Below are 13587 nucleotides of genomic sequence, written 5' to 3' on the forward strand. Positions count from 1 at the left end.
AGACCCTCAGGGAAGACCCAGGAAAAAGTTAATGGGGTCTGCAGGGCCTTTGCCTTTTGCTGGTGCCTCAAGGCCTTTGTGCTGCTGAGTCTGGGAGGGGTTCTTTGTCCTCTTGAGGAATCCTATGAGCAGGTCTGGGATTGCAAGGCCGGGTGGGGGCAGAGGGTGGGACATGGTGGGAGGGGAGCAGCAGGATGGCTGTGTGACCCCAGGCATCTCTCTTTACCTTCCTGAGCCTCCATTTCTTTATCTGCACAATGGGGATTGTTCTAGATTAAGATGCACTTTGTTCATGGCTAATGTTAATGATTACCTCCTGGTGGGACTTAGGGCTGGGAGAGGTCTCAGCCTGGGGTAATGGAGGCTGAGAGGGGCTAGAACTGGTGTTTATAATGGGCTAGTGACAAGGAGTGGGCTGGTGTCCAACACCCTGGGATGATTCCCCACAACTTAGATGCTCGAAAGAAACATCTGGTGAGCAAGGAAAAGGCATTTCTGCTTCCCCGAGCAGAGGCTGTCAGTATGGGATGTCACACACCAAGACGTGACTGAGACTGTAACTGGAAATATTTAAATGTGTTAGGATTCACGTATTTACTCTCCACTTTGTTCTGCAGAGCATTCGGAGGAGCTCATAGCAGAAACCTACTTGGTAAAGAGATAAAACAATCAGAAACACAGCTGGGACAGGGAGCACGAAGCAGAGTGGGCAGTCAGGACCCTGAGACAGCAGGGCTCCGATTTGCTGATCAGAGGCTGCCTCAGCGTTGAGAGGGTGTTAGAGACAAAGTGTTAGGTGTCCTTGTTTGCTAAGTGACTGTCTCTCTCACTAGAGGTCAGTTGTAGGAAGCCCAGATGCCTAGTGTCTAGCACAGGGCTCATGATCTGAGCTCAGTCAGTTCTTTCTGAATTAATCTGGCTAATCCTGTAATTTACTTCCCAGAAGGGAGCTGTCAGTAGCTTTGGTTTCCCAGGTCTTGTGTCACACACACAGGAGAACTCGTGGAGGAGGCAGGATGGGGCCTTATGGCTTGGTTCTATTGAGCAGGGCCCACGATCCTCTTAGCCCGGGTTAGTAACAGAAATAACTGCTGACATGTGCTGGCCGCCTGCTTAACTTGCCTGTTCTTCCCATCTACCTCCTGGAACAACCTCGCAATCACTTCTATTTTATGGAGGAGGAAACCAAGGCCCAGGGAGGTTAGGGGACTTGCCCAGCTAGTAAGGGACTTGCCCAGCCAGTAAGCCCCGAGGAGGGCTTGACCACAAAGCCCATGCCTTTAACTGCCAGCTGGCTCTCCAGGTCCTCTGGCCGCCTGTGATCCCCTGTACTCTCTCCTCCCTGTCCAGTGTGTACCAGGTGATTGTGGAGGAGGAGCGGCCACGGAGGCTGCGGCGGGAGCCAGGTGGACAGGACTGCTTCCCAGTGCCACTGACCTTCGAAGTGGCACTGGCCCGAGGCCTGGTGCACTACTTCGGGGCTGAACTGGCAGCCAGCAGTCTACCTGAAGCCATGCCCTTTACCGTGGGTGACAACCAGACCTACCGAGGCTTCTGGAACCCACCGCTTGAGCCTAGGAAGGCTTATCTCATCTACTTCCAGGCAGCAAGCCACCTGAAGGGGGTGAGGGACCCACTAGGGTCATGGTGGGGGTGGTTGGGGGTGTGGGATGGCAGGCAAGGGATACCTAGCAGCAGGTCCAGCACAGACTCCGGGCCCCACCCTTCCCATGGCCCTGTCTCCTAAAGCTCCTCCTCCCATAGTCCACCCCCCCCAGCCCTACTTTCCATAGCCCCACCTCCCATAGCCCCGCCCCTACGACACCTCCCCCACAGCCCCTCAGCCCTGCCTCCTGTAGCCCCACCTTCCATAGCCCCACCTCCAATAGCCTTACCTCCCATAGAGCCACCCCCACAGCCCCACCTCCCACAGTCCCGCCTCCCACAGTCCTTCCTCTCATAGCCCCTCCTCCTATAGCCCCCCAGCCCCACCCCCTCCCATGGCCAGCCTTCCTGAACCCAGGCTCATTGTTACAGAGCACTACCTGCTTCCTGAGCCTTCTTTCCCAGGCTCCTCCTTTCTATTCAGGTCCCCAGTCTAGTTTGCCCCTTCCTGAGGCTCTGCCTCCTGTCTTAGATGCTTCTCTTTACAGAGAAGCCCATATCAGGTTCCTGCGTTCCCGCTTTGAGGCCTAGGACCCGCCTCCTCCCCGAAGCCCCGCTCTATCCTTCAGGCTCTTCCCTCCTCTGCTTGCTTGGTTTCTCACTTCATAGCTAGGTCTCTGGCCCTAAGCCCCGCCCTGATTTTCGAGGCCCCGCCCATTTCCCCATGATGTTTGTTTCTCTCTTGCCTCCGATCTCATCCCCTTTTCCTAAGGCACTGCAGGTGCCTCCCCTCTAGGCCCCACTCTCAAGGGTCTTCCCAGGCTTTCCTTTGGGTGGAGTGTCCTTAGATGCCATCAGCACCAGTCAAAGCCCTGAACAGGCTCAAGAAAGGCTGCCTGAGGTTCCCACCCTGGGGAGGGAGAGGTCAGGACTTCAGCAGTGCTGAGACCCCCATCTATGCCTCCAGGAGACCCGGCTGAATTGCATCCGCATTGCCAGGAAAGGTAAGTCCACTGGGTTACTGCAGCCCTTCAGCAGCAGGTTTCTCACCTGCCCAGCGCTCCGGAGGTGGATCCGGAGGACCTAGGGCTATGGGAGTAGAGAAGGGCCGTTGGGCAGGCCTGGGACCCGGAGGGGTTTCTCTGCTGGGTTTCCATGTACCCTACCTCAAGGGCTCCTTCTCCCAGGCTGACAGTAGGGGCCTGTGGAGAGGAGCCATTATAATTGGGCCCTGGAGGTGATGGGTACTGGGTACTGGTTCTGGGTTATGTATCTGTCCCGCTTTCTTATGGTGGGGGAGAAGGTGGGGTCAGCATGGGCTCTGTGCTGTAGGGATCGTTCCTGCTTCAAGACAGGGAATGTGGTTGGCTTCCCATCCTGAGATGCACTAACCATGCCCTAGGTACACAATTGCTAATTCTTATTACCCTCCCAGGAGGGCGAGAGGGTGGAGCTGAAGGCCCAGATGTCTGCTCTCCCCTATCTGCTGAGAGTTGGGAGGATCTGAGAAAGTGGGGAGCGGAGGATCTGAGAAAGTGGGGAGCGAGGGAAGCTATTCCTGATAAGGGAGCCATGTCAATGAGGACTGCAACTCATAAGTGCAGAAAGTATCAGGGATGGTGAGGAGGTAGATTTGCTCGAAAGGCAGGACACGTGTTGAAGATGTGGGGCGGTTTGTGCATGCATGTTTGTGCAGCCCAGTTTGTTCCCTGGGCACAGACCCCTGCAAGAGGGACTCAGTGGTCCCTGTCTCTCATCTGATCCCTTGTTCTGCTTTGTTCTCTCCCCAGCTGCCTGCAAGGAAAGCAAGCAGCCCCTGGAGGTGTCCCAGAGATCGGAGGAGATGGGGCTTATCCTGGGCATCTGTGCAGGGGGGCTTGCTGTCCTCATCCTTCTCCTGGGTGCCATCATTGTCATCATCCGCAAAGGGTGAGTGAGGCCGGTGCCCTGTCCCACCAGTGGCTTCTACCCCTTAGAGGCCTGGTGGCACAGAGGAGTAGTGGCTTAGAGCTGGTAGGGCAGGTGCCCTGCAGGTGTGTGGAGGGCTGCCAGCCTGGGCATCTGCTCTGCCGATGGATCTGAGCTGTGCGGAGGGCTGCCCTGGAGTATATACCTGTACCTGGAGTACAGGTCTGGCTGGTGCCAAGTGCTACTGTTCAGGGAGGGGCCCGCAGTGCCTGGTGCCAAGGAGCTGTGCTTGCTGGGGCTGTTTCAATAAGGAGGGCATGGAGGTGACCTGGCTTTGAACGCCTACCCCCTGCAGACCTTCAGCTCATTGGATTGTGCAGTTGACCTTAAGCAGGGGGCTTGTGTTCACACCTCTTCCAACCAAGAGCCTTGATTTGTCCAAGGTTATTCCTGGGCTCCACCTTGGGCTCAGCTTTCCCTGAACCCTGTTACTGTGGATCCCTGACGAGCCCTCCTGGCCCTGTGACTGAGAAACCCCTCCCCCTGCTGCCCCAGCCATCCCCCAGCTCTCAAAGGTCCAGCCTCATGTTTGCACGAAATGTTTCTTAGTGGATTTGCAGAGGGCAGCACAAATCCCGGTACATTGTAGAATTCAGAACCTAGGATCTTATAGTTTCAGGCATGTAGGATTCAGGACTCTAGGAATCTTAGGCTTTAAATTGTAGAGGCTCAGAGCCCCAGATTGTAAGAGCTGCTGGATAGTTCAAGGCCATCTAGTCTAATGTTTTTCAAATCTTTTTAAAGAAACAGAACCTGCCTTCAAAACACCGGAAAACCTTTCCCTGGGAGCAGATGAAGCATAGTACATGGAGCAGATGAAGGCTGAGCAGCAGTTCTGGTTGGAGGTTGGGTGGGGGCTTCTGAGACCTTTCTGCTTGCGAGCTCTGCCCCACCATGCTCCCCACCGGGCAGCCGTGGGACACCGTGGTCTAAGCATCTTAAATAAGCGATGGAGATGCTGAGGCTTAGAGGGGGCGCAGGCCTGCCCAAGGCCACTCAGAGAGCCAGAGGCAGAGCCAGCTCTACCCTTCCCCACCTGGGTTCTGGCTTCTATAGCCCCTGCTGCTGCCAGGCTGGGCACATGTGGTTGAGTTGGCTGTATTTCTGGGCTGCCAGGAGCAGATAAGTAGGATCCAGGAAGATGAGAGAGAGCTGGCTGGGGCCACCTTGCCTGAGGCCAGATACCAGCAAGAGAGAGAGTCTAGGGGTGGAGTGTGCAGCAGGGTGGAAGTGATGTAGGGGATGGCCCAGCCAGGGCGATATGCTCTGATTTTTCCCCTCATTGTCCCTGCACAGCTTTAAGAGAGACTTATTTTAGGTATCATTTAATGAGGGATTACTATGTGCCAGGAGCTTCACACACATCATCCATGAGTACATTAGTTATTGGGCACCTACTGTGTGCCAGGCACTGTTCTGGCACTCAGGATGTGTTACAGAACATTTCCTTCTTGGATCTTGACTGACTTCCTTTTTTTCCGGATGAAGAAACTGTAATGAAAGAACCTCGCCCAGGCCGCTGGGCTGATGAGCGGTAGGCCTGACTTCAGCTCAGGCTCGCCTACAAATGTGAAGGCCTCACCGAATCTGGTGCACAGGAGGTGACTCCAAAGTGGCAAGCCCCTGACTTCTCTCCAGCAGGGGCCTGATGAGTGACTCTAAGTAGGGCTGTGGCTGGAGAGGGCTATAATGGAAGAGGCAGATTTCAGTTTCAGGTGGTATTTGAGGTCCTAGAAATCTATGCTCAAGGAGAGAGGATAGGCAGAGTGGGGGGTGTTACCCACCCCGGCAGAGAGAGCTCTGGTCGACACCTGGGGGTGTCTACCCACCCCAGGACAGGATAGATCAGAAATGTTGTCAGGGCCTTAGTAGGAAACTTTCCATTATATATTGCTACTCCATAAACCCAGGCTATCCCAGATGCCTCCAGGAACCCCTTGTACCCTGTCACCCTGCACCTCCTTCCCCTAAAAGCCATCAGTCTCCCTGTGTAGCACCTACTGCATTCCCCTGGATCTGAGCCTGGCCTTCAGGGCCCTCTGTGCTCCCCAGGGCTCTTGTAGTCTGCATTGTGGGTTGGGACACAGAGGCTCTGGCAGGGATGGAGGTGTTCAGGTCATCTTGGGGTGCCAACATAACCAGCAAGAGTAGGAGGTTGCCGAGTAGGGCAGTTGCCACGCCCCTGTGGAGCCTTATTGGAGGCAGGAGGGAATCCCAGGGGGATATGGGAAACAGGCCAGCTGGGAGGAGATTTCAGATTCTGTGTCCTGCCCTGTATCTGTGGATGATCAGACTGGATGCATCTGCTGTAGGGGAATTCCAGGGCCCGGAAGGGAGGCTGGTGACCCCAGGCCAGGTCAGATCCCCTGGCTCTGCTTCCAGAAGCCCCCACACTCCAACTTTCTCCATGGCAGCCCTTTCTTCTCCCTGCACGTTGTCATTTACTTACTTGTAGTGTTTTGCTCAATGCTTGTCTTGCCTGCTGGGTTAAGAGTTTCATGAGGGCAGAGAAAGCCCTGTCTGGTTGTCTGTGTATCTCCATGATCTAGCCCAGGGGAGTTGGGTTTCCCCACTCTGAGATGCAGGGAGACAGGGAGGAGTAGATTGTGGGCACTGCTGGGTGCAAACTTCCCAGTGCTGGGACCTCACAGCAGTCCCTGTGGGGGATTATTATTAACCTCACTATGTATGTAAGTATGTATATATGTATGTATGTATGTATTTTTTGAGACAGTTTTGCTCTTATTGCCCAGGTTGGAGTGCAGTGGTGCAATCTTGGCTCATTGCAGTCTCCGACTCCTGGGATTACAGGTGCCCACCACCACGCCTGGCTAATTTTTTGTATTTTTAGTAGAGATGGGGTTTCATCATGTTTGCCAGGCTGGTCTCAAACTCCTGACCTCAGGTGATCCACCTGCCTTGGCCTCCCAAAGTGCAGGGATTACAGGTGTGAGCCACTGCACCCAGCCTTAACCTCACTTTTTAAAGAGGAAAGTGGAAGTGCAAGGAGGTGAAGTTCTTTTATTTATTTTTGGTCATTTATTGATTACTTCATTCAACAAAATATTTTTGGGGGATTACAGTGTGTGGGGCCCTGGGAGAACCAGGGGGAGACAAAAAGACAAGGATTCTGTCCTCCTGTACTTTGTAGCCAGTGGAGAGGCTGGCATGAAATTAGAAAAAACACAAACGGATGAGATAATTACAAATTGTGAAGGGAGCAAGGTGCTGGGTGTTGGGGGCAAAGAGAATTTAGGAGACCTCATGTAGCTGGCACTTGTGGGAGAGTGGTCTAGGGAGACCCTTTTGAAGGCACAATGTGTCATCTGAGGCCAGAAGAATATCATTTCTTTTTTTTTTTCTCATACAGAGTCTCACTCTGTCACCAGGCCAGAGTGCAGTGGCACAGTCTTGGCTCACTGCAATCTCCACCTCCTGGGTTCAAATGATCCCCCTGCCTCAGCCTCCCAAACAGCTGGGACTACATGCACACACCACCACATCTGGCTAATTTTTTGTGTTTTAGTAGATGGGGTTTCACCATGTTGGCCAGGATGGTGTCGATCTCCTGACCTCGTGATCTGCCCATCTCAGCCTCCCAAAGTGCTGTGATTACAGGCATGAGCCACTGTGCCTAGTCAGAAGAATGCCATTTCTTCAGCTGTGTCCTCTCTTGTAGGGCCTCTGTGACAGCCCCAGTGCCTTGGACCCTCCCCTCTCTCCTTGGGATGGAGGAGATGTGCTCTGTGACCTGGGACCAAGCTCCTGCCTTTGCTGGTCCATCTTCCATCTCCTCCCCTTCATTTGCAGGTTTCCTGTGGAAGGCCATTCGCTGGGGTCCCTGCTGACGGGGTGATGTGGGGAAGAGTGAATGGAGGACTCTGGAGAGCCTGGGTGGGGCCTTGAAAGGGAGCACAGAGGAGGTTCCAGGGCTAGGGTCCTGGGGCAGGCGTCCGGAGGCCTAGGATCTGCTTTGGACTCTGCCACTGGCACCCAGAGAGAGGCCTAGGCAGCCTATGCTCTCTGACTCAGCTTTGCTGACTGTCAAGTGGGAATCCGACCTGCTTTACACTGTGGGTGCTTTGTGGTAAGGTGGGACTCTTGACTGAAGCTGTACCCCAGGTGCTCCCAGAGGGGATGACCTGGCTACTTTAGTGGATCCCACACCCAGGGCAGGGTGGGTGAAGGCGGGCCCTGGGTGTGTCCTGGGCATCCATCTGGAATCCTCTCCACCCTGTCCCCTCTGTCCCACCCAGGTGGAGGTGCAAGCAAAGGGCTGACCCTTTAGGGAAAGAGGGCCCTGCAGGGAGGGAGGGCAGGGTGCTGTCTAAAACAGCCCTGGTAAATGCAGTTACCCTCGAGAGTATGAGAGTGTGTGTCAGGGGATGTCTAATGTGTGTGAGTGTTTGTGAATATATGTCTGTGTAAGTGAGTGTGTCAGTGTGTTTGAATACATGTGTATGCGTATGTTTTCACCTGTGTGTCTGCATTTGTGAGTGTGCATGAGTGTGTGATGTGTGTTTCTCAGTGTATGAGTGCATGTGAGCATGTATCTATATGTATGTCTGTTTGTGTGAGTGTGCATATGTGTATGACTGTGTGAAAGCTCTGTGGCCTCCGGGCCCTTTTCCCACCTCCTCCTCACTTCTGCAGTAGGCTTGGGGAAGGTTCCACAGGGGCCTTGGGTCCTGGTCCTTACTGTCTCAGCCTGACCAGCATTTGGAACCAGGAAGCTTTTTCTGACCAGTCCTTGGCCAGCCCCTCCCCAGCCCGGGAAGCACGCAGGCCCTGCTCTGCTGCCTGGGTATTGCTTCAGCCCGGCCTTGGTGGGTGGACCTGGGACACGACTGTGCTGTTCTCTCTTTGCACGCTGCCAGGAGAGACCACTATGCCTACTCCTACTACCCGTAAGTAGCTCCACCTGGCCTGGGAGTCCCCGGCCCCGCCTAAGGGAGACCTCCCGCCCCTGCCCTCTCCGGCTGGGCTTGGGCTCACTGCACCCGACCTGGCCTGGTGTCTGTCCCATTCTCCAAGGCCACTGAGGCTTCTGACTTCCCTCTTTTGCTCTGTCCCTCCCCTCTGCATCTTCCTCCTCAAGTTGTGGTTGTAAGTGCTGGCTCTGCTCCTCAGAGGCATGGGTTCAGAGCTCGCCTTGCTGAGTCACCCTGGCAAGTCCCTGAGCCTCAGTGTCCCCTCCACCACCAGAGCAGCCCCTTACGTCCTTGAACTGTTCCTGGTGGTTAGAAGGAAGCCTGACCTCTGACCAAATCCACGTTCAGGACACAGGTCCCGCTCTGGAGTCCACGTCCATGTGCATGTGTGTGCTTGTGTGCATGTGGGTGGGGCCTACCTCTTCTGACATCAGAAGCTCCTTCCACAGCACAGGCAACTCTCAGGCCCCCACAAGTCCCTTCTCCAGCTGGGCAGCCCCAGCTCTGCAGACCCACCACTTCCTGGGAGCCTCCTCTGGGCCAAGCCCTGGGCTCCCTTCTGGACACAGAGTCCTCACAACAGCTCTGAGAAATAGCTATTATCGCTTCCACTTTACTGATGAGGAAACTGAGGCTCAGAGAGACCCAAGGACTTGTGGGAGGTCACAGAATGTGTCGGATCTGGGACACAACCCAGGCTCCTGCTGACTCCACAGCCTGCTGATGCTACTCCGTCTTCTGTCTCTGTCTTCTCCTCTGCAAACCTTCCAGAACATTCCTCCTGCACATGTGCTGGTTTTCCCTCCCTCACAGAGCAGGCCCAGATGGCACTAGGCCAGCCCTGAGGACGGCGGGTCTCTTATCTCCTCCTCCCTGGGCGGCTCCTTACCTTGCTGATTCCCACATGAGTTTTTCCAGCAACTCAACACCCAGTGACTCGCACTGAGCCCCCAGCTCGGCTCCTGCAGGGGCTGCGGACAGGCAGCTCTCCCTCCCCACTGCTTGCGCAGTTAGTTTTCAAAGCCAGATGCAGAACTTTCCAAAGTGTCTGTATTAAGTTCCATCTGCTTAATCTTGCACTGAGCTCAGCTGGATGCCAGCAGTGTTAGTGTCTCTCCCGGGTTCCGGCGTCTGTGGATCGGGTTGGTTTGTTTCTGCAGCTCTTCTTCCAGGCAGGCTGAGAGTCCTGGGCTGGGAACAGAGCTGTGGCATGACCGGAGACCGCTCTCTAGGCCAGCATCCGCTCACTGACGGGGCCTCTCTGAGCTCCATGCGCAGCCACCCTGGTTGGCTGTCCTCTATCTGTGGCCCTGTCTGTCTTTCCTGTGGCTTGCTGGTTTGGCCTGTCCCTCCCTCTCTCTCTGTCCCCTTCCCCATCTTTCTCTCTCCTTTTTTTTTTTTTTTTTAAAATAAAGACAGGGTTTCACCATGTTGCCCAGGGTGCTCTTGAACTCCTGAGCTCAGGTAATCCGCCTACCTCTGCCCCCCAAAGTGCTGGGATTACAGGAGTGAGCCACCACACCCGGCTTCCCCTTGTTATTGTCTCTTTCTTTCCTCCTCCCCTCCTTCTGTCTGCCCCAATCCCTTCCCCACTCAAGGTGTTCACGGTCACAGCCACAGAGGCTGCTCCTCACCTGCCCCCAAAGGGGGCTTCGGCTCCAATCTGGGCCACAGTGAGGGCGATGCCCAGAGCCTGGCAGGGGCTGGGGGTAGGAGGCCTGGGCCTGCTGCGCCATCTCCCATCCAGGCTGGGAAGGCTGTGCCTGACAGCAGTGGTCCCGGTAGGGACACACAGCTGTCTTCTTGGCACGGGAAGGACATCCTGGACCTGGCAGGACGGGCATCCAGAGGTCATTCTGTCCTTCCCTTTCCCCAGGACAGGCTGGCTGGAGTTTGCCTGTCTGGGACGATCCTTTCATTGGCCTCCCTGCCCCATAGCTGGTCGGTGTCCCTGAGCCCACGTAACCTGGAAGTCCTTTCTCAGATCTACCCTGCATCCTGCATGCTGTAGGGCCGAGCAGGTGAACAGCTCTTTCCTCTTGAGCTTTCCCTGTGATTGGGCCTATCTCCTCCAGCCTCAAGTCGTTTCTTCTTTGCCTGTTTTTTTTTCTCTGTATGCCTCGATCATGGAGCTGTCCCCTGCCTCCTCACCTCCTTTTCTCCCTCCCATTTTCCTCCAAGTTCCTTTGAAGTCACCAACTGCCATCCTCATCCATGTAGCTGGCCCTTGAGGGAGAGGAGGCCTCTCACTCTCTTCCCTGCTGGCTCTGAGCAGCAGGATGGACTGCTGGGGAGTGGGGGAGATGTGGACCTTCTGTGGGTCTCTTTACAAGGCTGTGGTGGTCCATGCTGGGACCATCCTAGGGGCTTCTGGGAGTAGGGAGAAGCCAAGAGTGGAGTTCATTCTGTGCATGGGGGAATCCCCTGAACCCTGGCTCAGCATGAGCCAGACCCTCTGTGGGGAAGAAGGTGTAGCTCCTTCCCGCAGGAGAAAGAGTCCGGAGAGTGGTTTATCTTTAACACGGGGAGAAGAGAGAGAGGTGGGGACATGCCTGGCCTTGAGCTGGGCCAGCCATGTAATTAGTTTGGGGTGCAGTGGGGTGAGGGGAGCTGTCTGCTGTGACCCCAAATTAGCCCTGGAGTGACTTTCTTTGCTATTTCCTAAGCCCAGGGGACTGGTGAAATTTAGGAGTGGGATCCCAGCCTCAGGCCACTGCTGCTCCACCCCTTTCCCTTAGCAAAGGTCCCTGGGTTGGGCTCTGCCAACCCCTTTCTGGGGAGGCAGCAGCTCTCTGGGTCTGGTGAGTGAAGGATGGAGGCAAAGCCCTCAGCATCCAAAGATGCTTCCAGGACAGCTGCTGGCTCCTGGCCTTGAGGCCCCCTTACTCCAGGGCCTCCCCTCCCACCTCTGTGTGCTGTCCAGCCCCACACAGTGCCTGTGTCTACCCTTAACACCCCCTCTAGGAAGCCGGTGAACATGACCAAGGCCACTGTCAACTACCGCCAGGAGAAGACGCACATGATGAGTGCGGTGGACCGCAGCTTCACAGACCAGAGTACCCTGCAGGAAGACGAGCGGCTGGGACTGTCCTTCATGGACACTCATGGCTACAGTTCCCGGGGTGAGTGCCCAGCTCTCCTACCCCTTCCTCATGGCTCTGGGGCTCCTGATCTGAGACAGTAGGATCCTCCAACCCAAAGTAAAGCATCTGTTGTCCTCCTGCTGGATACCTGCTGGATACAGAGCCAGCACAGGCGGGGTTTTTGTATTGTGTTCTGGAGGAGCTTGTAGGGAATTCTCCTAGCATAAGAGGAATGCAAGGTCCATTGTGACAACTGTCAACGAGGAGGTGCTGCTGCAGGAACAGGGATCAGAGCGGCCTCACCCCTTGTTGAGCACCTGTTATGTGAGAGGTGGGGATACAGTGACTGAGAGAGATGGAGATAGAGTCAGACCTGGGCTTGCCTCTCCCTTCCTTAGCTGTGTGACCTGGGGCAAGTCGCTTAAGATCTCTGGATATCTGTTTCCTCGTGTATAAAATGGGAATGAAGATTGCCTCTGCTGGTAGGGCGGATGTGAAGACTAAATGAGATAATGTGTGCAAAATCACTCAGGGCTGTGCTTGCATTCACAGAATATGGTGAGTCAGCCGTTATATACTAGGTTTGTGTCATAACTGGCTTCATTCTGCATCTTTTCTGTTTAGTGTTGATTCGTACAGAAGAGAATATGTAATGTTTCTGAAAGTCGTAAAATCATAAAAATACAACAAACACCAGTGAACCTCATTGGTTAATTAGAACATTATCTTGGCACACTTCCCTAGCTATATCCCCTACCTCTTTCTTAGCTGTAAATATTCTCTTGAAAAAAAAATTTTTTTTTGAGACAGCTCACTGTAACCTTCACCTCCCAGGTTCAAACGATTTTCTTGCCTCAACCTCCCAAGTAGCTGGGATTACAGACACCTGCCACCACACCCAGCTAGTTTTTGTATTTTCAGTAGAGACGGGTTTTACCATGTTGGCCAGGCTGGTCTCGAACTCCTGACCTCAAGTAATCTGCCTCCCTCTGCCTCCCAAAGTGCTGGGATTACTGGCATGATCCACTCTGCCCAGCCTCCCTTGAAATTTGTGATTTTAATTTTCTTACCTTTTTAGGGGGTAGTTTTACTAGGTGTGCATATGTCCCCAAATAATGCATTGTATAGTTTTGCTCATCTTCAGCCTTTATAGAAATGAAATCACACTATACTTTTTAACTCCATATCATATTTCTAAAATTGACCCATGTGGATGTTTTGCTGCAGTTCATTTGCTTTGGTGTGTGGTTTCCCATTGTATGGCTAAACCACAATTTACTTCTCCATTCTGCCATCCGTGGGCATTTGATTGGTTTTCAGTTTTCTTGTTATCACAAATGAGACTGCCGTGAATATTCTGATGTGGATCTCTAGATGCACCTGCATACAAGGTTCTAGAAATAGAATCGCTGGATTATGGAGTGCGTGCATCTTCAGCTTAATAAGAGTGCCAAGTTGCTTTCCAAAGCGGCCCTGCAGTGTGTAACACTCTTCTGTTGCTCTGCATCAAGATCAAATTTGCCAGCCTTCTTCACTTCTGCCACATTCGTTTCTATAAAATGGTAATTCTCTATAGTCTTAATTTGCATTTCACTGATTACTAATGAGGTTGAACATATTTTCAAGTCATCACTGGCCATTCAGGTCTTTTTTTCCTTGAAATGCCTGTTCATGTCGTTCACCTAATTTTCTATTGGGTTTTCTGCTGCTTTCTTAGTGGTTTTTAGGAGTTCTTTATATATTTAGGATAATAATCATTTGTCACTTATGAATTGCAAATATCTTCTCCCAATTTGTGGCTTATCTTCCGAGATTATTTATAGCGTCTTTGGGTGAACAGATTTTAATTTTCATGTACTTAAATTCATCAGTCTTTCTTTGTGATTTCTACTTTTTGTTTTTTAAAAGAATTTTTCCCTATCCAAAGTCATAAAGTATTTTTTTTTGCTTTTTTTTTCTAGAACTTACAACATTTTACATTTTATATTTAAATCTTTATC

General features: G+C 53.2%; 1 protein-coding gene across 14 annotated transcripts in view; it reads left to right on the forward strand.

The window, feature by feature from the left end:
* The window catches only part of PTPRU (protein tyrosine phosphatase receptor type U), a 93919-nt gene that overhangs the window by 46878 nt on the left and 33454 nt on the right, over window positions 1-13587 (forward strand). For 8 of the 14 annotated variants that reach the window (XM_035308455.3, XM_035308447.3, XM_035308442.3 and 5 more), the window contains exons 12-16: window positions 1351-1624; window positions 2573-2609; window positions 3396-3534; window positions 8451-8480; window positions 11469-11626. In XM_035308455.3, coding sequence (XP_035164346.2) covers window positions 1351-1624; window positions 2573-2609; window positions 3396-3534; window positions 8451-8480; window positions 11469-11626 — 638 coding nt within the window. The remainder of the gene's footprint in view (window positions 1-1350; window positions 1625-2572; window positions 2610-3395; window positions 3535-8450; window positions 8481-11468; window positions 11627-13587) is intronic. The other 6 variants (XM_035308446.3, XM_035308451.3, XM_078330975.1 and 3 more) reach the window with 1 other exon arrangement.

This window comes from Callithrix jacchus, chromosome 7 (genome assembly GCF_049354715.1).
Source record: "Callithrix jacchus isolate 240 chromosome 7, calJac240_pri, whole genome shotgun sequence".
Lineage (NCBI taxonomy): Eukaryota > Metazoa > Chordata > Mammalia > Primates > Cebidae > Callithrix > Callithrix jacchus.